Genomic DNA, 24,298 nt, shown 5'->3' with positions numbered 1-24,298 from the left:
CCTAATAACTCTTCCTAATTAATATCAACTGCTTCTCTACTCTTATTTTAATTGTCTCAAGCCAAATGACCACCCTAGAATTTTTGACCAGAAAACCCAGAAGGTAAGAAAGAAGTTGAGGGGATGGGTGTGAGCCATAAAAGCCTTCTGTTAAGTAGACTCATTGGTGCTGATTTACTCATTTACTTGATAATCCTTGTAAGAAAAGAGGGCCCAGATATAAAATCTGAGAAATCAGAAAAAAACTTTTCCTCAATATTAAAAAATTCAAATCATGATTTTAAAATGTGACTGAAACATTACAATAATATGTATATTTATTCTAGCTTTTAAATCTACAATGTTACTTATTTATACAATTTAATGGGAAGACTTCTGTGTGTGCTACTTACAATGCAATTACTGTATAGCTGCACATAAGATAGTTCTGCTTCTACTGGCACCATGATTATAAATTCAGACTATTTACAGTACAAAAAAAGATAAATCTTTCTTCATCTGTGATAACTTCAAAAAATTAATTGAACTCAGCTGGAACACATGTTAATTTTATGAAAAGAATGTTTTTTGTAAGAAACATTATTATTTTTTAAAGTGGCCTCTTTGTAGAACTTTTAAAAGGTGTTCTTAATTTCTCAGCTAGTTTATGTAGGAAGATAAATGAAATAACCAGTAGCAGCAACATCCGTTTTCTTACTTAGGCTTAAGTAAGGAAGAAGAAAAGGAAATTATTTTGGAAACTGGAAGAAATTATGGTGCAGACTTTTATTGACTGTGGGAGTGGGGCAGTAACAACATTAAAGGAGAAAATTTTATTTCTTTGTCTAAAGTATAAACACTTAAACATATCACAAATAAGAATAGGGTAGCATTTACACTATTTTATTTATATAGATAAATTTTTGTAGACCACAGGAGACATAACTATTGCCAATATTTAGCTGTGTGACTTTGAGCACAATCCTTAAAGTAGCTTGGTATTTGTCTTCCTCTATGAAATATGAAGATGGACCAAGCATCACTAAATACTGCTGAACTATGATCAAAATCAATACAGTGTTTTATGGCAAAATCCCATAGCCAAACCTGATGTTTGGTTCTATAGAATTGCTATAACAAAGTACAATCTTGGTGGCATAACACAACAGAAATTAGTTATTTTAGAATTCTGAAGGCCGGAAGTCCAAATCAAGGTGTTATCAAAGTTGGTTCCTTCTTGGGCTCTGAGAAAACATTTCAATGCTTCTCTCCTAGTCTCTGGTTCCTGTCAGCAAAGCTCAGCACTCCTTGGTTTGTGTCTGCATAAATCCAGTGAGTCTTTATCTTCTCATGGCTTTTCACTCTGTGTGTCTGTGTCTCTGATCTCACTTTACTTAAAGTTCAGGATGATCCCAGTTGAAATCCTTAATTTGATTCTATCTGCAAAGACACTATTTCCAAGTAAGTTGTCAATCACACATACAAAAGTTCAAATTCACATATATTAAGGAGGAACAAATAACCCCAATTAGTCCTCCATCTGGCCCTCCAATTTTTTTATTTTCCCTCAATGAAGTATCATAGTAGGAAACTTTGCCATAATTGACTATTTTTCCAACTACAAGAAATAAAAATAAAAGACCACACTATTTATTATTGACCATAACCCCATACCTCAAAAAATTCTAGGTTAGAACAAAAAGCAAATTATTTTTACAACTGAAAATTTCAAACTGAAAATCTGTTGACACTTGGCTGCCTATCTCTTCTCAAATATAAATCATTATTTAGTTCTCTCATCAATGCTTACTGATGTCAATGACATAATCTTTGTTACACCCGTAAGTATGGGGAACACTGGTAGAAAACGAGGTTTCCCAGTAAAAATTTTTGAAACTATTTTTGATGCTAATATGAAGGACAACCTTAGGTCTACTTGTTAAGTCTAGATAAATCATGAATTTGTTACGTGACCTTTTAAGATCCGTATAAATTATGATCTATAGATTCTACAGTATCTATATTCTGGTATTGGAAGTGTATGTAAAAAGGTTAAAAATTCCTCACTCTTGAGGGTCACCTTATTATACAGTTAATTTACTTACGTTAGCATAGGTATTGAAAATATTGAATAATCTGTAACAATTTAAGTAAAGCAGAATAAGCAAAATACTGTAGTTGTTTCAGAGAAAGTAATTAAACACAGACTCTAAAGCATAAAAGTATACTTTTGTTACTATTCCCAAAAGAATAATGAAAATACACGTAAATACAAAATAGTTGGGATTCCAGAAGTCCTCAATAAGTATATTAGAATTTATTTGGTCAGCTATCTCTAAATTGTCTAGTTTTTAAGCTAAATCGAAGTTTAAACATATCTTGTCTATTATTATAAATTAGCATTTTCTAACCCTTACTAGGTATTTCTTAAAATGTGTATTAAGATTTAGTTGTAAAGACACAATTATAAAAGATCTGTTACATGAAATTATTCCTTCGCCTAAGCTTGTCCACAAACAGCTCGGATTACAGTTCCACGTTGATGTGAATGCAGTAGATAGCAAAAGTGTGTGAAGTTCCAGCTAGGCAGTCAACCACACCGCTGTCAAGACTATTCATTCAATCAGGCCTGGTGGGTGGGCTGATTTCTCAAAGCCTTTACATTTTCTCTTAACGGCGCAGTTGAGAGGACATGGGGCAGGGAGAGATCGGCCGCGGTCATTTTCCAGAGATGCCAAAAGTTTTGATTCTTCTTGCAGCGGAGGGTTACAGTGCCATGATGCAGTTACGTGTAAAGCGACCCTCTCCAGGAGGCCGTAAGGGTGCCGTAACCACACAAAGCTTTTTGCTGCGAAGCAGGTAAATAAGATCTATGCGTCCAACATGCGCACTAGGGTGCGCCGCTATATTTCCCTAATCTCACGTTTCCACATCACTCCCTTAACTGGTCATCTAGGATACTGAGTAGCAGGGCCGGGGCCCTCCTTTTTCTAACTTGGTGTAGTTTATTTCTACAACAGTGCGCTACATCTGGTGACAACACTTTCCCCGACTGACGCGTTCAGTAACCAATTACCAACAGAATCCAGCGCCTCTTCCGGTCCCTGGTCGGCGGCGGCCTCCTGGGGCGGGTTCCGGTATCTACCAAGTTCAGTAGAGCTGCCCTGACGTAAGTCAACAAAGGTCACGTGAGGCGACCGTTTGCAACAATTGGAGGCGCCGGGTTTAGTGGGTAGGGGCCTCACGGCTACTTCGGGTTCGCTCTGTGACACGAATACAACTTTGTGCTGGTGCTGGCGAAGTTTCTGATTCTAAGAAATTCTTCTGTTACAGCAAGCTTCCACTTTTTATGCTGTCAGTGCCCAACCCGAGATGTAACCACAGAATCCTCTGCTTTTGCAATCATCTTGGGATTTTCGTCGCCGCACCTGCGGTGGAGAAGTCCGTAGCGACAAAGTTGGTTTGACAGTGTCTCGCGGCGAGGACGTCTTTTCGAGCTTTGTACCGTGGATTGGTAGGTTTCCGTGTTGGAATTTTACATTTGTTGCGTTTCCATGAAGTCCTGTGGAGTGTCACTCGTTACTGCCGCCGCTGCTTTCAGTGATGAGGAAAATAAAATGGCGGAGGGAAAAGCGAGCGGTGAGACCACGGAGGGTTTCCTCAGCTTAACAGCCGAAGAGAAGGAGGCGCTTGGCGGATTGGACAGGTAAGGACTGTTACACTCTACCATCCGGCTCCAGACTTCTGGAGCCGCTTATCCGAGTGATCCTAGCTCGGGTTTCCTCCAGTGGCGGCAGGGGTTGATCTCGGCGCCTTCTAACCCGCCGCTGCCTCCTCGCCCTCGGGGTCCGTAAGAGACGCGCCATTGACTTTATCCTAGTGTAACGAGTCACTTGTATCTCTTCCCTCAGCCGCCTCTTTGGGTTTATGAGCCTTCACGAAGATGGGGCGAGGACGAAGACCCTCTTGGGCAAGGTAAGGCAACCGAGAGCAAACGGTATTCTCTTCTCGCTCCCTGTTGTCTTTGACTTACCAGGCGCCTAAGGCCGGTCAGCGCTCCTTCTGGCCTCGAAAGAAAATTATTTTTTTTCCTTTTTCCACAATTCCGTTACCTAGCTTGGGAAATCCTGTGTTGTAACTTGAGAAGCATAGACGCTGTTTTGAGGCCAGGCTCGACAGTAGTTTTGGGGCACTGTGTTCAGGAAATGATGTTTGAATTTTAGCACCACGCATCGTTAAAATGTGCCCTTTTAATATTTTTCGACTTACATACCCACTGACGTGTTAATTATTTTTTGGCAGTCGGCTCGTGATGCCTAACTTTCGGTACACATTTTACACTTTCTTACATCCCTGTTCTCAGAGTGGATAATTTTCAATTACTTTACACCAATGAACAGTTTGTATTTGGTGTTTGATCAGAAAACTGGTATGTGTTCGACTTGAAGTTAAGTGATTTGCTTACTTGTTTGAGTCTACCTGGTACAGAAATATTCCCATGAATGCCGTTTTATGATCTTACTATTTTTTTTCTGCAGCTTTGTGTCTTCCATCTCAGAGATCAGGGAGCTGTCCTTGTTTATTTATGTGAAGAGTTGTTGGCACTGTTATTTAGTAATGGCTTCCTGTGTCGGCCAAGATGGCGGGAAATGGTAGCGAAATGACGGGGAGCCTAGCGGGAGGGAGGAGATATAAACAGGGAAATAGTAGCGGTCAGTAGGCCTAAGCGTCTACACCGGTAGCTCGATGGTGTTTAATAAAAATTGAGCACTGCTATTTGAAAGTACAATTTTTGTGTCGTTCCCAAGCATTACAGCAATATCCGTAAACCTAAAATGTGCTAATCAACTTGTAGTACATTTACTTACTCTTACGTAAACGATTGCACAACGGCCATGGACTCTCAGTCTCTGTCCTTCTGTATCTCCTGTGCAGAACCTGCTTAAGATATTTTCTGCTGTCGGTTGGTTTCATGCCAATTAGTCAGTGTGCAACAAATGTTGCTACCATTATTTTCTTTTCTAGTTGAAATCTGTAGCTGTCAATTTGTCATAGTTTGTCCTGCAATTGAGAAGGAAGTATTAAGTAATTTTTACTTTTAAGAAATTTTTCTTGCCCTGAATTCTTGTCAGTAGTTTGAATTACTGTTACTGTAAATTTCTTTTACCGTTAATAGCACTTTTATATTTGTTTTAAAGGAAATTAATGACCAGGAACTAAAGTGAATACTTTTCACTACATTAAGTCCATTTGATAAGGTTGAATTAAACTTTAATCATGTAGCTAATATTGCTCCATTATAATTGGCTTAAAAATAAAACTGTGTTTAACATGCACATCTTCACAAGCTGTGACACGAGAGTATTCAAGACAACATCACCACAATCAAGGTAATAAACATCCATCACCTCTAGAAGTTTCCTCTTATTCTTCATTCTCCCATACCACTGATGTTCACTCATCTTTTTGTTACTATAAAAATACATTTTTAGAATTTTATGTAAATTTACCCTTTTTTGGTCTGGGTTCTTTAACTATTAAAATTTTTACATTTCTCCACATTGTAATGTGTGTCAATAATTTGTTCCTTTTAAGTACTGGGTAGTATTCTGTTATCTCTTGTAATTCTCGACTGCTTCTTTGTGAGAATGAAAATACCAGTGAAATATTTAGGTGGGAACTTGGATATCAAATTTCCTCAAACACTGCATTTGTGTTAGTATCTCTTTCCCTCAACTTTCTTAGGCTTCAAAGGGTGCTTTCTCCCTTTGGCTAGTTTCTCTGTCTCTAATTGAAAAAATTTTTTTAGTGTCTATAGTATTAAATACCATTAAAACTGTTATAAAAAGTTATTGAAACTCTGGAATGTAAGAATTTTAAAATATTTTTAAAGAATTTTTAAAGATTGCCATATAATATACAGTGTTGAGAGTTCTGCAATGAAAAGTAAAGTAGTAAGTATATTATTTTTAGTAATACTTTAAAAATATTAGCTATAAATAGCAAATGTCAGAATTTTTGAATTGTCATATTACCTTAAATAGGTTTCAGTTTAACTAGTGCGAACATTTAATCTTAGGGTAATATATGTTTAACTTATTTTTAAATGAGAGTGTATTTTAATTAATTAACCAGACCTTTTAACAAAAATTATCAACAATGATTTTCATTGGAATTTAGAAAATGTTTTGGATTGATTTTATGTTGATAAACAGTGGTTGAAATATAATTGTTGCCTGAAATAAAAAATGCACAGCATGATAGCTGAGAGTCAGTTTTATTTGTGGACTTCTTGAGGACTCTAGCTTGGGAGACAGCCTCTCAGCTCTCAGGAATTGCTCCAAATATGGAAGAGGGGAGGTCATCATATACATTTATAGGAGGTTTACTGCTAGCCATGAGGCACAGATACCTTAGTTAATTATTTTTAGTGATTTTCTAAGTATGGAAAGATGCAAGAAATTGGGTTTATAAAATATTCTGAAAATACCTATTTAAACGCCTATTCTGTCAGTTATCCCAGAGCACAGAGTGCCTTATTCCTTATCTCCACCCTGAACTACTTTCAGAGTGTATTTAAAGGTAAGTGACTGCCATGGCTAATGACTCAATCTTCAGAATCAAATGACAAGCCTTTAGTTGGCAGAATGTTACTAAAATGCTGTTTCTTTAAGGTAGTGCTGGAGGTCTGGGAATGTAATCTAACTATTGCCAATTTACCCATTGCTGTTGTGTTTATTTAGAAGTACTGTGTCAATTTTTAGTCTCATCTGTATACTGATACTGAAACTTTTCTGGGGGGGTAGTTCTATTAATCCATAGAAAGTTTAGTAGGAAAATCCTAGTTTGTTGACAGTTTGTCAATGTATGCATTTTGTCGTGAGGGATTTTTAGAAAAGTCGGTGTTTAAAAGTTTTTGAGTATGAGAAGTAATTAAAAAAAATTTTTTTTAATGGAGGTGCAGGAGAGAGAGGGACTGCTCCCAGGACTGTGTGCATGCTAAGACTGTATTCTACCACTGAGTTATACCAACCAGCTGAAGTAGTTTAAAATTGATTAAAGCATGCATTTTTCTAAATTTAATTTGCTTGCTTGGGGAAATATTTATTAAAATAGTTTCATAAGTTTTTAAATAAATACTCATATTTGAACGATAATGTTTTAGATAATCTTATAGTATATATACTTTCTGTTTGTTGATATTCATGCATACATTCATTTCTGTTTTAAGAAGGTCGTTGTTTGGGTTAAAAAGGTGACCAGATAAATAATGTCATGTTTCCTTATTTAGAAATTAAACCTTTAATTTGATGTGTTAAAACAATGTTTTCTTGTTAGGAATGTTGTCTTCTTAAACAATTACAGTTTCATTGTTTACATGTTACTGGACAAGGTCTTGGATAGGCACTATGTGGGAATGTTCATATAAAATTGGGGTATAATACAGTAATAAAGATTAGAAGAGGTTTTAGAAAGCTTTCATATCTGAAAGGAGCTCAGAACTGGCAGGTTATAAATTGGAACTTTCTTAGTTTTGGTTTTCTTCTTAAAAACGAAATAGCTCTTTTTATAATCAAATGAAATGGGAAACATTTGACAGCCGTTACTTAAGGTGCTGAATAAAACTTTTTGCCTGATAGGAATTTTTGTGACTTGGGTGATGAAATTTATTTATACGCCTTCTCTCTTTAAATCAAAATGAAGTTTTAGTGCTTGGCCAACTATGAAATTAATGTAGATTTTCTTGGACATTGATTACATGATTTTTATTTTAAAGTTTGTTTTTGCATTGCAGGTAGTAATGCTTTCAGCTCTTTGTAGCTCATGCTAAATGAACTAATATTTTTTAAATGAGGTATCTAGAGAGGTAATTTGTGTTAAGGAAACCCTTAAGATTGTTTGAATTGACAGATTAAGGCCTATGTACGTGTTTGTAGACTGATGTTAATGTAGGTTATTTAATGATTGCTGTATATAAACTAGCATTGAAACTTCAAGATATTGGCTTATAAATTGAGATCATAAATCAGAGCAATAAAAACTTAAGTGTGATAAATGTAAGTTTTAAAAATTTTTTTATGCAGGCAATATAGAGATAACACAGATATTTCTACTGTAGGGGAGGAGAAATCATTTTTGTCTACCTTTCTCGGTTCTTGCCTGGACCTCCTCTTTAATAAAAGACAAATTAACAGGAGAAACAAGGGGTTTAATAACATGTATGCCTCCTCTACATATGGGAGATACCCAGGAAAATTAAACTTTGCAAAATGACCACAACACTACCATAAGTACCAATGACAACTTATGTCGAAAGAGACGTTGGGCGTGGTAGGTCAGTTAAGAAGGAAAAGCTTGATAAGTGAGGTAAGCCTTTTATAAAGATTCAAGTCTGGGGTCTTCTTGTTTATGAGAGTTTCTTGTGACTTAAGAGTCCTCCTCTTCCTGGTACAGAGAGGGAGATGCCCTAGTAAGCTGAGTTTTCCCTTCTAAATATCCATTAGAAAAGGGCAACTTCTGTGTCAGATTTTTTGGTGTCTACAGCTTCTCAAGAATGATCAGTTCAGAATCATCCTCTGTGAAGGTATTTTGGAGTGGCATGTTCTGCTACCCTTCGTTTCTCTTGGGAGCATATCATCCTTTGAGTGACATAAGACAAAGACCTTAGAATGTGAGTGAAGAAGAAAGGTATAAAGTACTTTAAAATCTTCACAGTAAAGATCAGTTTAACAAATTGAAGTTTGAATAGCTCTTAATAGGATAGTGTTTCTTAGTGATTATTTGTTTCATTTAGAGCATAGTGATGCATCTTGTACTATTATTTTAAACAAGAATGTGAATTAGGTAAAGTTGACAGTGTTTTTGAGTCTTAGAATTCTTTTTTTTTTTTTTTTTTTGCTGTGGGGGAATGTGTTTCTGTGTCATGGAGAGTGAAAGCTGTTTCATTCTCTGGGTGTAACTGTTGGTTTTTGTGTTTTACCTCACATTTCAGTTGTCTTTTGCTCCCTGTATTTTGTTTAGTTGAGGAATCTAGTTTAGAAAGTTCAGGATTGTTATATCTGCCTGGCGTTTTTATTAGCTCTCTTTATTATCACCAAATTACTCTCTTTATCTTGGCTATACTCTTTATTCTGAAATAAATGTGTTACCTGAAAATGGGATTTGCCTTTGATAGGTGTCAACCTAGAAGACACAACCAACCCAGTGACTGGAAAAAGGAAATTTTTATTACTTGTAGCAAGTAAGGGGAAGAAGTGGGATCTTTCCCAGAGCAGTATCTGCAAAATAGGGGAAATTTTAAGCTTGAAGGTATGTGTATTGCCATGAAGGGGCTTGAGTAAAGAATTCAGCGTAGAATTGAGGTTAAGGTTGACAAAGTCCAAACATTAGTTGACTTGAGGTCATTAGGGTCAGAAAATGTCAACATCATCTTTGGAATTGTTACTTCTCTTGTTCCTGTGTTCTTTTGTTTCCTTAATATCCTTAATTACTGAGACCTTTTCAAGGACAAGCATAGTGTCCAGGCTTAAATCACATTGGCTTCTCATAGGTCAAGAAAGCCATGCCTGTTTCTCTTTCCCCAGGACTTCCTACCTTTTCTGCTTACATTTGGAGAATATTGCAGTCATACAAGCAAGCCCCTTAATGTGTGTTATTTTAGAAGCCTTCCTCTCAGGTCACTGCTATAAAGATGAGATAGGTTCTTTTTTGGAAAAAAGGGATGTTTCAAGTCTGCTGCCTAAGTGCTTGGAGGTTGTGGGGGGTGGTTAAGCAATAGCATGTCTGTGTAAACCTTGTGGGTTTTGTGGACTCAAGTCCTGAAGGTTTTCAAAGCTAGATGTTTTGGGGCCCATGTCTTAGGAGGACTCCTTAAAAATTTGGGCACCATATGTGGTGTACAAACCCTTTGTTTCTCTGAGAGAAGCTGTAATTGTGAGTTCTCTCTTTTGCATTACCACTCTGGGGATGGGGTTTATGTTGAAATTGTGTCTCAGCCCCTCCTGTCTATTTCAGTGCGGGTCTTTTCTCATTCATCAATACGTGGAAGTCACTCTGCTAGTTCCAGATTTCTTTCAGAGGGAATTGTTCTGTTACTGGTAGATGTAATTGGTGTCCAGTTTCTTGTCCTGTCCTAGAAAGAGTTCAGAGATGAGATGTGGAGGTTATGAAAGTAGAGTGGGACTTTATTAAGGGGTAGATGGTATACTCTCAAAGGGAGAGTGGCAGGCTCAGGTGAGCAGCTGCCCTGAGTTTCTTTGCAGGTTAGTTACACAGGGTGTAAAAATGAGTGGTTGGAGTATTCATTGGGGAGGAACGGTTCGGTGTGGTATCCCCTGATTTCTCCATCCCAGTGCTGCCTTCCCCAAAGGGAAGAGGGATTTTGGGCTTTATATAGCCTGGATTTAAAGTGTCATGGTATTGGTGCATGATGGGTGCTGCTAATCTGTAAGGCTAATTTTATTGTTATGAGGGCATAATGAGCAAAAAGTTATATTTGAACACTGGAGATTCATGCCTTTTCCCACCTTTCTTTGTCAGCTTCCAGGCCTCTTGTCATCCCAGAATGTGTGACCACTTATCAGCCCAGAGATTCCTGCTTTTCTTTCTCTGCTCAGGGATCCCTGTTGTTCACATAATATATAGTTTCCTGCATTTGCCCTGTGCCCCTCCTTTTTTGGCCAGTTCCTGCCATTTGGTCTGTGTCGCCCTTTTTCTGTTCATATCTAGGTATCTACCTGCTCTAACAAAACAATGAATAAGCCAGAATAACTTTCTCATGCCTTAATATGTGAAAATTTTCTCAATCATTAGTGACAACTCTGCGGAGAAACTCCAGAACACTGTTCTTCTGATGTAATACAAAATCTTCATTTTTTCTTTCTGCAGACTTCTGAAGTTAAGAAAATTGATTCATTATTATTATTATTTTTTTCTCTAAAAAAAGTATGAGGGGATGTGTTTGTGTATTTTGGGGTGGGATAATACTAGAATTAGTATGTGTGAAATATATAATGAGTATTAAGAATAAAACAATTGACAAAGTTGTCTGAAGGAATACACTGAATTGTGTGTGTTTTTCTAAAAGCTAGTGTTTCATTGATCAGTACAAATGATAGCTATTATTGAGCAACTTTGATCAGCAGAAATGTATTGTGAAGCACAAGGTATTATATGTGATTTTTAAGTTTTATAATTGGTTGTATTAGAAATATAAAAAAAAAAAAGAGATGAAGTTAATTTTAAGACCTTTTATTTAATTTACTGTATCCAACATAATACTGTTATATGGTTAACATAAAACTGTTAGTGAATATTTTACACATTTTGTATGCAGTCTTTGAAATCTGTTGTATAGTTTGTAATAACGGCACATCTCAATTTGGACTTGCCACACTTCAGATGTTCAAAAGTCATATACCAAAATTCAGTCAAGTTCTTTCTGCTTGTGTTTGAGTAGTTTTATGTGAAGAAAGATTGAAGTGTGATAATTTAGATTTGCAACAAAGAAAATTACTAAGGAATGCACAAATTATCTTATTTGGCAGGTCTTATTGTTTTCTTTTTACTATAGGAAAGCAGCTGTATCATAAGTGATGGTTCCTGCATCAATAAGTAATTAGAATATTGTTAAACTGTTCTGATTTCTGAGTAAATTTAATCTAGAGTCTGTGGTAGAAGTGACATATTGATTGTTTTGATTTCTTTAATAATATCAGGTAGTAATATATGCATTCTCTCAGAAAGGATGCAGTAGTATTTTGCCTTTTTCTTAATATTTACATTTCTTATTTTTAGGCTGTTCGCTGCTATGAATCTTTAATCTTAACAGCTGAAGGAAAAGTGGAGTCTGAATTCTTTTGTCAGTTAGGTCATTTCAACCTATTATTGGAAGATTATTCAAAAGGTAACATTTTTCTCTTTGAAAATTTCTGCTTGATTTATGTTTGCATCATATAAAAATGTAATTGTTTCTACCTTTTAGAAAGGGTACTTACTATTTTTGGTTTTCTCTAAGCTCATATTCAAAACAAGAAATTAGAAGCAAGTAGATGAAATGTGAAAATTTTGTCATTCCATGTAAACATTCAGTAAATTTGATCATTCTGTAAAATTTGTAACAGCATACATGTGTATTGCTGCTTTGCTTACTCTTGTGAAAATCTATGTTTCTTTAAAACCTTATCACAAAAGGAGACCTTGTTTGATACTTACATCTATAAATACAAATGTGGAACTTCTGGAAAGTGTAACACTGAAATGTTTTCCAACATCATCAAGCAGTTTTCCAGTTCTCAGTGACATCTTATAAATTTCACTCAATTCTGACACTATACTTAGAGATAGCATAGATCCCACAGGTAAAGGACTCAGTCCCACCTGGCTACTCCATGACCAAGGCCAGTTGCAAGTCCAAGTTGTCACCTGTGCTACTGATCAACCAGCTGTAAATCAGAGGTTCCCAAACTACCTTTTTGGGTTTGATTATTTGTTAGAAGTATTCACAAAGCTTAGGGAAACATTTACCAATTTATTGTAAAGGATACAGATGAATAGCTAAATCAAGAGATACATAGGATGAGAGCTGAAAGTTTCCCAAGCTCAGACACTTCTGCCCTGGAGGAATTGGGTTTACCAACCAGAAAGCTAATGAACTCGTCAAATCTAAGTTTTCAGGAGTTTAATATAGAGCTTAATCTCTATCCTTTATCCCATTTACCCATCCTGAGGCTTACCTAAAGGCATCCTGTAAGTCATCTCATTAGAATTAAGGTCTGGTGAGTCAAAAGTAACTCTTATGAGTAACAATAACACTGTTATCATTTGATTTATTCTTGATTTTATTTAAAATTTTCCATTCAAGTTTGAAAATACAGTCTTTATCCATGATGTTTTTGGAAGTACTGATAATCTTCTCTAAGACTGAGCGTTAAATAAACATGTTTTTCATCATTTGCAATATTTTTCTTCTCAGAAATAAGTGGAGATAAATAACCTGAGATAATCTTTCAAGATGTGTGCTTTTCATACTTTACCAATGCTAAGACCATCAGTCATTTCGTTGGTTAAAAGCACCTTGAAAAATGCTTCTGCATCTCTAATGGGCAAAATTCCCACACTAAAGAAAAACTGTCTTTATAAACAAGAATATGTTAACGTTTTGATGTTAGTAAACATCTTGGTGTAGAGAGTGAGTGGATGTGTTATGATTGTCAGCTAATGTATTTAGCTGAAATAACAATTGGCTAATTGTTTTAGGACTAGAGTGAAGAGTTGGTGGTATGTTATTCTGGTGCTTTAGCAGCAGATTTAATTGTTTGCCATGATTTTAGTCAAGTACAAGGTAGGAAAAATATTTTTACTTCTATCCTTCTGGGTTCTTGGCTGAGACATCTCGCCATAAGAGATAAGAGAAAAACTTGTTTACAAAGTTTGTTACAGAGCTTGGTAACATGCAAACCTCAGGTATATCAATGATAACTCAGGTACACTGAGTAGCTTTCTGAGATACCTAAGCCACCAGTTTAAGCTCAGCTAAAGAGGAAAGTTTTACTAGGGTTGAGGGGAAGCCAGATACAGAAGTTGACCAAGAATAGCATCATTATCAAGGGTACAGTTTTGTTACGTGAATTTAAGTTGATTCCTTCTATACTGACGAGAGTTTCTTGTGATATAAAATAATCCTTTTCTTACTAGTTTTGGGAGGTACACAAAAGGAGATTCCTTTTTAAATAAATGTAAGTTTCCATTACAGTAGGATAACTTCTAACTTCTACTGTGTTTCCTGAGTTTTTTTTCACGTTTGCTGTTTTTAAAAAAATCAGCACAAAAGAATCCGTATATCAAATAGACATTTTTTGGGGTGGCATATTCTGCTACCCTTCATGAATTAATCTAGTACTTCACTAATGAAATGTCATTTTGATCTGAGATGGTAAAGCATGATATACTGAGACACATAGAGCATTTGATGTGTATTACAATTGCAGCTTAGTTATTTTAAATTGTTTTAAATTGACATTTACCTAAGCTCTCTGAACTTCTTTCTCCTAATCTATAAATTGGATAGTAGTAATATAGGATCTTTATAAATGGTAAATGAAACTCTTAGTCCTTGTGAAAATGACCTTCACTGCAGTAGGTTATTCTTACTAACAATACCATTTATACCTTCTTGGAGATTATAACTTAGTTAAAACTAGTGATATTTAAAGGAAATGAGTAGAGAAAAGAAATATATAGAGTTGTCAGAGTAATCATTCTGTATACAGACTTTGTCTCTCTGCTTTAGATGTTGTCTTCGTCTCATCTTCTCATCCTGATCTGATAGTGCTAGTCTAGGTTGAATTTGGTTGTCAGAAACAGGAGTGCAGTTCATTCAGGAGCAGAAGCCTGATACTATCTCTTCCAGTGTGGCTGTAGAGTCCTCTATCTGATATATTTTCCAGTATGCATAGTCTGCTAGTCATGACAAATTCAGTATTCATTCAAAATTAGATTACTGTGATAAGTTTTAGAAACAAATTTAGAGTGTCCTTTTAATAATTCAGTACAACTTTACAATAATAAAACAACAAAGAGCTGTCTGGGAAATTAGTCATAGTAAATACAGAACTTAATTAACAAATATCCACTGAAACACAGTGTTTTTCTCTCTAAAATTACCCTCATTTCTAACAGATAAAGCCAAACTAATTTGTTTGCAAAATAAGTCTACAATTTGTTGATCACATAGGCACTTTTAAATTGGCTGTGCTGGAACTTTTCATAAAGAATCTCAGATTGAAATTTAAAAAATCTCAGGGCTAGAAAAACTACTCCAGGAATGTGCCACAGAATGCCCCTGTGATACCTGTAGATTTGGATGACAGATTTGGGTGAATTCTTCTTTTCTCAAGGTCCCTCAAGTATTTTGAGATTCCCATTCCCATACTTGAAGGTGGCCTTCCTTATCTACTTGATAAAGCTGCTGGGAACCTAAGAATTCTTAAGTTCTGGATGTATCAGGTAGAAAGAATAGATAAGTCCTTCTTAGGTGTAATTTAAAAGTTTCCTTATATCCTGAAAGCACAAAGTAAAAACCAGTCCAGTATTGCAGGCAAACCCCCCAAATTATAACCATGCTTATAAATTTGCTCAGCCCTAAGTGGCTATACTTGATCTTAATGTTCTGTTAACAGTTTTATGAAGCCATCAGGTTTTCCACTGAGTAATTTCTTACCCAGTTCAGTGATTTGACCTGAGATCAAAGACCTATATTTGTCAAAACTTAAGCACTTTTGCCAAAAACATTAAAGTAAAACAGTAACTTTATAAATGGTAAAAAACTTAAAGTCAAGATCAAAGACCTGATTTACAGTGCAATTTACAAATAAACTTAGTAACTACTGTGATCTACAACAATTTAGGACAATAATAACTATAATTATTACTCATATTGAGACAAGAGAGGAGGGGGCAGGGCACAGCCATTCAAGGAATGACAATAGTTAACACCGAAATGGTGGAAGATTCAACTCTCATTTGGCCTAGAGGATTAAGACGATGGGAGGTTTGACTTCTGTTAGACCTTGAGCTTCGTTATATGCTGATTGTAACATATTAGCTTGATAAATAACGTGCCCACAGGTGCATGACAGTCCCAAGGCTGACTACAAAAGGTCAATAAGTGGGCAGTGGCCCAGTTCCTGGGACTCCCAGCCGCTTCCCCAGGGTAGTTGGAATGGTCCTCCTGCTTGTGGGCATGGAGCTACCGAGCCCATAAAAACAGGCAACACCATGCCTCGTCACTGTCTTTTTCGCTCCCCCCTCTTTGGAGATGGCCTGCACTCTGTGAAGTGTGTACCTACTTTTACTTTAACCTGAACACCCAACCCCCATACCTTGTGGCCTTTCTCTGGCCTTTTTAAGCAGCCTACACTCTGTGCAGTATGTATCTGTCCAAATAAATTTACCTTTACTCAACTGTGGCTTGCTTTTGAATTTTTTTCATGCACAAAGCCAAGGACCCACAGTTGGCAGGGCACGTCCCAGGGCCTCAACTGAGACCTGGGATATGACTCTGCATGCCCCACATCCGTTTTCCTGCATCAATATCATTTACTAGGACATACCAGAATTTTAGGAGTTCCATACAATTTCTAGAGTATCTTTATTAATAACATTTATCCATATGATACAAGTTAATTTTGACTGCTGTTCATTTGACAGTGCTTCCCATGTAGTTTAACATGCCAAGTAGTCTGATTTGTTTAATATTCCTCTCTGAAATGGAGAGAAAACAAATGCTTAAAAATATTCCAGGGACTCTTTGGAAAACCTCAGAGTTAGCTAGAGGTCACATGAATTTACTTAGAATTTGATATTTTGGAAAGTTTGTCAAAAATATCTAAAAGTTTTGAAACACCTGGTCAAACAGGATCATAGGTCACCTTGAAGCAATACCCATTCATTTAACTGAAGTGAGAATAAAAGATCTCAGGGTTGTAAGTCACTTAATTGTAAAGAAACTCACCCAGTCTGTTACCAAAAGTAGTTCAGTATTTTAAGAAACTGTCTGCTTAGAAAGCTAAATTCAGAAATTTAAAATTAAGAATTTTCTTCAAATTAAGAAAATTAAATTCGACCTTAGCCAATCCTGTCTACAAAACTCTTCAGTTCCTTCTCCACAAAGCTTCCACAACTTTATGTATCCATGTTAATCTGCACCTTACTTTCTTTTCCATTCAGAAACAACCATCTCTAGGGGAAAAAACACCTTTTAGCTTCTTTTAACAAAATGTGTTTCCATTCCTTATACCCTCTTCCACTGAAAATATACTTTCCCCTTTCCTTGAATACTGAAATATTTCCCTTATAATTTTAGTAGCTTTAGTTATATATAGTAATTTCTTAACCTTCCAACATTAATCTGAAAACCAAGAGACAATTAATAGTAAACTCAGCATTTCTTGATTGGTACTTATGAACATTTTTAACCTTTAGAAATATGTATCCTCTCATAGCAGAATTTCTTTCCTCAGTGTGGTACAAAACATGCTAATAAACCCAAGTATTTTTAGTTTCCCTCTCATAAGAAGGGACAAAAGGTGGGTAAACATAGACCTGGTTTACAATTAATGTTCCAGTTTTATCCTATTTTAAATGACCTGGGATAGTGAATGAATTCTCATAATTTAACTTAGTTTAGTTTCAGGTTACCAATATCTGGAGGTACTATCGTTAAAGCAGACAGTCCTAAAACACAGTAATTCCTAAAGAATTACCTAAAAGTTCCTGTGTCATTTACCTCTATTTAATTTTCATTATGTTGTTATTTTTCTTGCTGATAAATTTTGTAACAGGAATAGTAAGATCTTACTTGATTTCTAGTAAACCTAGGTTAAGAAAAAGTATTACTTAATGTTGCTGACTGTAGAGATATGTCTATACTAATCAAGTCAATATCCTTAAGCTAGCATTAGCATCAGGTATCAGTTCAATACTGAATATCCCCCAGTCGTGTGAACCTGATATTCATTCTGGCCAGTTTCTTTTATAGTTCTTAGTATTTATATGAGTGCTTAATTGCCTTTGAGCCAGTTAAATAGAGCTCCTTTACAAATTAATTTTGGCACTATCACACATCGCACGCACGCACACACACACACACAAACACATACATATATAAGCACAAAGACACCAAACAGACACAGAGGCCTCGTAGTTCCCATTCCAGCCTTGAATCAGGTAAAATAATATGAACCTCTCAGTTACAAAAGAAATGGGATTCAGATTGTGTTTCTGGCAGATGGAACAAATCAAGATTACTTGATTTGTATTACTTGTTTAGGTGGCTAAACCCTTTGTTACTGTTGTTTATGGAGAGGACACTTAAGATTTCTGTTTGTCCTTGACAAATCCAAGTTCAAATTACCTACCCACTTTTCTTTGCATTTTGAAAAGATGATGAAGAGAACGTTTCCTGGAGAAGGGTTTGGGGAGGGAGGGAGGAAGAAATGAATAGATGGAGAACAAGGGATTTTTAGGGCAATGAAATTATTCAGTATGGTACTGTAGTGGTGGCTACATGTCATTATGCATTTGTCAAAGTCCATAGAATGTACAACATCAAGAGTGAACCCTAAAGTAAACTATGGACTTTGATAATAACGTGCCCATCTTGGTTCATTGATTGTACCAAATACGCCACACTGATGAGGGTCGTTGAGGATAGGGGAGTATATATGTGTGGGTGGGGAGGGCTATGTGCGAACTCTGTATTTTCTGCTCAATTCTGTTGTGAACCTGAAACTGCTCTAAAAGAATAAAGTCTATTTAAAAAAAATAGAAGTGTCCTGGAGAAGATAGGTAGAATATTTGCATCCCAAAGGCATAGGAGGAGAAACACAAATTACTCATTGGATGACTTTTGTTTCCTTAAGGTCAGAAAAGAAAAAATTTTTTTCCAATACTTACAAGCTTCTTAAGACAAATAGAGGAGGTTTTTGGGAGCGATAATAGGATTGGCGGGTTTTGAATGATTTCTGGAACCACAGCACTGATCCTATGAAGTGTAGATTTGTAAAACAGGACAGTTGCTTTTATTTCTTCAAAGACTTGGGTGGCTACCTCAGAGATGTCAAAGGACTGACTTACCCATTCATCTGTGTTTGAATGTTTTGCTTGCCCTCGTTTAGTGGGGAAGTTCCTCTCAAAATTCTTATTGGGATCCAAACTATGGTCAGTTTAGTTAGCTTCCTGTTTTGGTAATCTGTTTACAAACACTTCTGAAGATATTCCTTGGGTTTAAGAAATTCTTTAACTGTGGTCCTCAGTTTGGCCTTCAATCTGAAGAGGCTTGCTTACAGCCTAAGGTGGCCCCATTTCTAAATGTCAGTTTTAATCGTGTCTTCTGAGTATATTATAGTTAGAGTCTGAAGGCTCCATATGTGGAAATTCTGATATTTGATAGTGGTTAAAAAATAAATGTCTTGCCAGAAGAGAAGGGGAAATTTTCCCTTGCCTTTTTGTTCTGTACAGGTCCTCATAATGATTGGTAAACATGCATCTCGTTAATCAGTCAGCTGAATCAAATTCTGATCTTCTCCAGAAACACATCACAGACAACCCCAAAGTAATATTTTCCTCTCTGGGCACCCAATTTGCTCCATCAGATTAACACATACAACTAATGATCTCAAAACTTATTTAGATTGTCTTGTATTCCTTCTTGTATAAATTTGAGTATTGTCTTAATATTCCTTCTTGTATAAATCTGGGTGAATTATAACTTTCAGGGAATTTGTCCTTTTCATCTACCTTATCTAGTTGCATATAGTACTTCTTATCCTTTTAATGTCTAATGGATTTGCGTTGATATATCTTCCCTCTTTGATTTCTGATATTAGTAATTGTGTCCTCTTTTTCCTAGCCTTGCTGTAGATCTTACCAGTTTTATTGTTCTTTCGGGTTTCATAGATTTTTTTCTCTTTTGAATTTCATTGATTTGTGCTCTGATTCTTACTAGGTCTTTTCTTCTGTTTACTTTGGATTTAATTTGCTATTTCCTAGTTTCTTGAGATGGAAATTTAGATGATTGCTTAATTCTTTTTTCCCTCTAATTTATACATTGCTTGTTCTAAATTTTCTAAGTATCTTGTAGACACTGCTTTTGCTGCATCTCACAGAGTTTCAGAAGTTGTATTTTCTTTTTTTTTTTTTTTTTTAAATAATTTTAAATTTGTCTCTAGATTTCTTCTTTGACTTACTTTGAAGTGTGTTTAAGCTCCATACATTTTGGTGTTTTCCAGCTATCTCTGTGTTACAATTTCTAGTTAAATTCCTTTATGATTGGGGAGCAGACGTTGTGTGATTTCTAGTCTTTCAGATTTTTAGTGTGTTTTCATGGCCAAATGTGGTTCATTCTGGTGAAAGTTCCATCTGAGCTTGAGAAAGAGTGGGTATTCTGCTCTTGTTACATTGAGTAAATCTATTGATAATCCATTATACTCAGCTGATTGTGGTGTTGAGCTCAGCTGTGTCTTTACAGATTTTCTTGCTGGATCTATTTCTGATAGCGGCATTGGACTCTCCAAATATGTTAGTGAATTCATATATTTTTCTTTGCAAATCTATTAGTTTTGCCTCTTGTAGTTTAATGCTGTGTTGTTAGGTGCATTACTTGTTAAGGATTGTTATATCTTTTTAGAGAATTGACCTGTTTATCATTATGACCTTCTGTATCCCATGTAAATTTCCCAGCTTTGAAATCCGCTTTGTCTGACAATAATATAGCCCCTCCTGTTTTCTTTTGATTAATGTTAGCATGGTAGCATTTTCTCCATCCATTTAATTTTAATCTTGTATGTCTCTATATTTTAGTTGAGTTTCTTGGATACTGCGTATAGTTGGGTCCTGTGTTTTGATCCATTCTCCCAATCTTTATCTTACTTGGTGCATTTAGACTATTAATGTTCAAAGAAGTTACTGATATAATTGGATTAGTATCTACGATGTTTCCTACTGTTTCCACATGTTGAACTACTTCTTTGTATTTTTGCTTCCAACTTTTTCTAACTTTTCTGATTTTAAATGATTCCATTTTTTCTTATTAGGACATTAGTTACCCCCCCCTTTTTTTTTTGCCACTTTAAATGGCTCCCCTAGAGTTTGCAATAGAAATTTACAAACAGTCACTGTCTGCTTTCAAATAACATTGCATTGTAGTGCGAGTACGTTGTAACAGTACACTTTGTTTCCCTGTGTTATTGGTGCCATTCATTTCAATTATGTATAAACATGTAATTTTAATGTGTGTATTTATATATGTATATGTAAGACATAAAAAAGCATTCATAATTTGATATGTTGTTATTACTATTTTGAATTATTTCTTAGATAACTTAATAAGAAAAGTACATTTTATTTAATATTTATTTCTCCTTTGATATGCTCGCTTACTTCATATAGACTGAAGTTTCTGGCATGTATTTTTTTCTCTTTAAAGTACTTTTTTTAGCATTTTTTTCAGGCAGCTCTTCTGTCAACAGTTTCCCTCAGTTTTAGTTTTCCTGAGAGGCTTTCTTTCACTTTCACTTTTGAGTAATAATTTTGCAGGATCCAAAATTCTGGATTGGTTGTTTTTTTTTTTCCTTCAACACTTTAAACAGTCTACTCAAATTTATTTTTGCTTATGTAGTTTCTGAAGAGAAGTTGAATAATTCTTCCCTTTATTCTTCTGTAGGTAAGGTGAGGTGTTCCCCCTACTCCCATCTCTTGTTGCTGAAAGATTGGCCTCCATCTCTGATGATCCAAATTAAAAGTCAGAGACCAGGTCTTGGAGCTTGGAAGAAAAGAGACAGCTTTATTACTTTGCCAGGCAAAAGCGACTCACAGAGACAAGTACCTTCAAAACTGTGAACTCATGTTGAGGATGGGGCAAGGAGATTATATAGCCATGTCTTAAACAATAAAGCATTGATAACAATCAACAATTATTTTCTTCTTGTAAGAAGAGTGGCATCATGATGTCTTCAGGTGACCAATCTATAGAGGCTTGTGGTTGTCACTTTTTTGATCTCTTTTATCTAATAAGTACCCACAGCTTGGTCTCCTTGGTAATTCAGGCTATTTTGTAAGGTTAGAGTCCTGGGACCCTCTTCCTGGAGAACGACTCAGAGACTAAGCATGATTATTACGTTAAATTACGGAATAAAGCAGAAAGAGTAAAATTAAAGCTTTATGTTTAAAATGGGCTTGGGGCTGTGAATAGCAACTGGTTAGTCAGGTTAGTTACTGTTTTAAGGGCAAGCATAAGAATAAGCAATTTGTTAGCCTAAGTGCAGCCATTTCATTTATTATCCTTCACTCTGCCCTGGATTCTTTCTGTATTTTCTTTTGAAAGCTTTTGTTTTCTACAGTTTTGAAAATCATATGCCTGCTACGTTTTTGTTTTTTTGCTTTGGGCATTTTTCCTGCTTGGTATTCTCTGAAATCCTGCATCTATAGCTAACTTTCTGACATTCACTTGGGGGAAATTGTCAATCATTGTCATTCCAAACAGTTCCTCTGCTCTCTTTGTTTATCCTCTGGTAGTACAGTAACCCATTTGTTATGCCATTTCTTGTTTTCCCATAGCTGTTGCATATTCTGTTCTTTTCTTCCCCCAATCTTCCCAGCTTTTTGGTTTTTGAGGATTCTGTTGCTAAATACTATGTTTCAGATAGCCTTTCCTTAGCTGTGTCCAGTCTCCTCCTAATCCCATCATTTTTGTTAGTGATTTTGCTCATTAGTGTTTCTACTTGAAATTGTTGGGCTTTCCATTTTTCTGGTTACTATTGCCCATTAATTCTTGCATGCTGTCTACTTAACGTATTAGATATTCTTAGCATATTAATTGTAGTTGTTTTAAACTCTCTCTCTGATAATTCCAACATCCCTGCTTCTTCCATTTGATTTTGATGCTTGCTCTGTCTCTTTGGATTTTGGGTTTTTTTTGCCTTTTAGCATGTAATTTTCTCTTGGTGTCTGGACATAGGGTACCAGTTAAAGGTCTTTAAGAATGGAGTGATAAAGTATGGGGGTAGAGGGAAGTATTCTACAGTTCTGTTAGATATCAGGCTTTTGGAAAGTAAACTAAAGAAGAGTTTCTCAGTTGTTTTCTTCCCTCTTATGTTGGAGTTGGGATATTTTTCTTACTCTTCTAATCAGTTAGGCTTGCTTCTGTTAACTGGTTTTCCCTGAGAGCAGGCTTTGTTTACAAGACCAGAGTGCTCTGCAATATTTCAGAATGATTCCTTTTGCCTTCCTCTTGCCGGAAATATTTGGGAGATTTTTCTCAGATGCCCATTGTGGGAATCTGATTGGGCCTCTAGAAGAAAACCTGATAGTATTGTGGGGCATCTTCTGTGCAGGATGTCTTAAATTTTATGCTCTCAGCTTTCCTACTGTGACGCTTCTGGGGTGGTTTTTCTTGGTGAGTATCTGCTCTGGTAATCTATAACTTCCTGTATTAGATTTATTCCTTTAGATTTTTGTTCTAAAACCAAATGTTTTAGTCTTTTAGTCAGTTCTCAGACTTGAAGTGGGGTGTATTGTATGAGATGATTCTTATAGATACTAGTGTATTTTAAGTACAAATTTGATTATTTTGAAATTCTGATAATTATAATCTTACAATATTTTAAAAAGCAAATTTCCCTTGTTAAGCCTTATTTTTCCTTAACTCTTTATGGTTAATTTCATGAAAGAATATTAGATGTCTATGGCCTTATTGTGAAAATATATGAAATTCATAAAAATAATTATTCAAGATATGAAAATCCTTTGAGTATTAAAATGTGTCTGCTTTCCCTGTAGTGTACTGTAATATTTTACTTTGACTTTAAGGCAATGTTCATTTCTATGTGTATTACCTTTTAGACATTTTCCTTGGGGAACTTTTTACCAAGTAATTCAAAGACATTGTTATTCCATTGGAATCATGGAGTTTTTTGTTCTTATTTTTTTAAAAAATGTTCCCAGAAATTCTAATGTGATTATGTGACTTTTCTTTTACTTTTTTTTACCTTATGTGCTTTCTTTTAGGCTGATAGGAAATTCCTTATGTGATTCTAGACCTTTTATGCCTTTAGATGGATTAGGAAGCATGGAAATAACCATTTTGGAATTAAATTGAAGCTAGGAACCCAAGTTAATTTTGAATGTGTGTTGGGAAGCGTCAGAAACAAGGATTTATTATAGCTGCAGTTTTATGTTTATGGAAATGATGGCATTTTGAGAAAAAAGTTAGAAAGTTCACTTTAGTATATAAAAACAGCATTAGAAAATTTCCATTGGTTTTGGTTGATAAGGGAGATCAAGTAATTTAAATTAATTGCGAAAATTTTACATTTGTTGAAATGCAAGGATAGGATTTGATGTTGGTTTTATATATCTAATATCTTGTAAATCATTTATTTCCATTATAATTTTTATTATTCCCAAGGTTGATTAAGTTGGTAGGCCATGAAGTTTAAATTGTTTGCTATCTATATCACTGCTGAGAGACAGGTGTGATGGGCAGTTTATATTAAAATATTAATGTCTTTGTTGTGGATTTTTAAATAGGATGTATTTTTTTTAGGTGAGTTTTGTTTTACCTTTTTTATTGAAGTATAGTCAGTTTACAGTGTTGTGTCAGTTTCTTGTGTATAGCATAATAGTTCAGTCATACATACACATACATATAATTGTTTTCATCTTTTTCATTATAGGTTACTACAAGATACTGAATATAGTTCCCTGTGCTATACAGTATAAACTTGTTGTTTATCTATAGTAGTGTATCTGCAAATCTGAA

The 24,298-nt window shown here is 35.4% G+C and overlaps 1 protein-coding gene across 1 annotated transcript in view; it reads left to right on the top strand.

Annotated features, from left to right (window-relative positions):
• Positions 1-3,204: 3,204 nt before the first annotated feature.
• The window catches only part of LOC102504920 (histone demethylase UTY), a 50,368-nt gene continuing 29,274 nt past the window's right edge, over positions 3,205-24,298 (top strand). Inside the window, exons 1-3 of the mRNA XM_032474179.1 lie at positions 3,205-3,685; positions 3,891-3,954; positions 11,776-11,884. Coding sequence (XP_032330070.1) covers positions 3,534-3,685; positions 3,891-3,954; positions 11,776-11,884 — 325 coding nt within the window. The 5' untranslated portion in view covers positions 3,205-3,533. The remainder of the gene's footprint in view (positions 3,686-3,890; positions 3,955-11,775; positions 11,885-24,298) is intronic.

The sequence above is a fragment of the Camelus ferus genome, chromosome 36 (assembly GCF_009834535.1).
Source record: "Camelus ferus isolate YT-003-E chromosome 36, BCGSAC_Cfer_1.0, whole genome shotgun sequence".
In the NCBI taxonomy this organism is placed as follows: domain Eukaryota; kingdom Metazoa; phylum Chordata; class Mammalia; order Artiodactyla; family Camelidae; genus Camelus; species Camelus ferus.
This window is presented reverse-complemented; position numbering and strand designations above follow the sequence as displayed.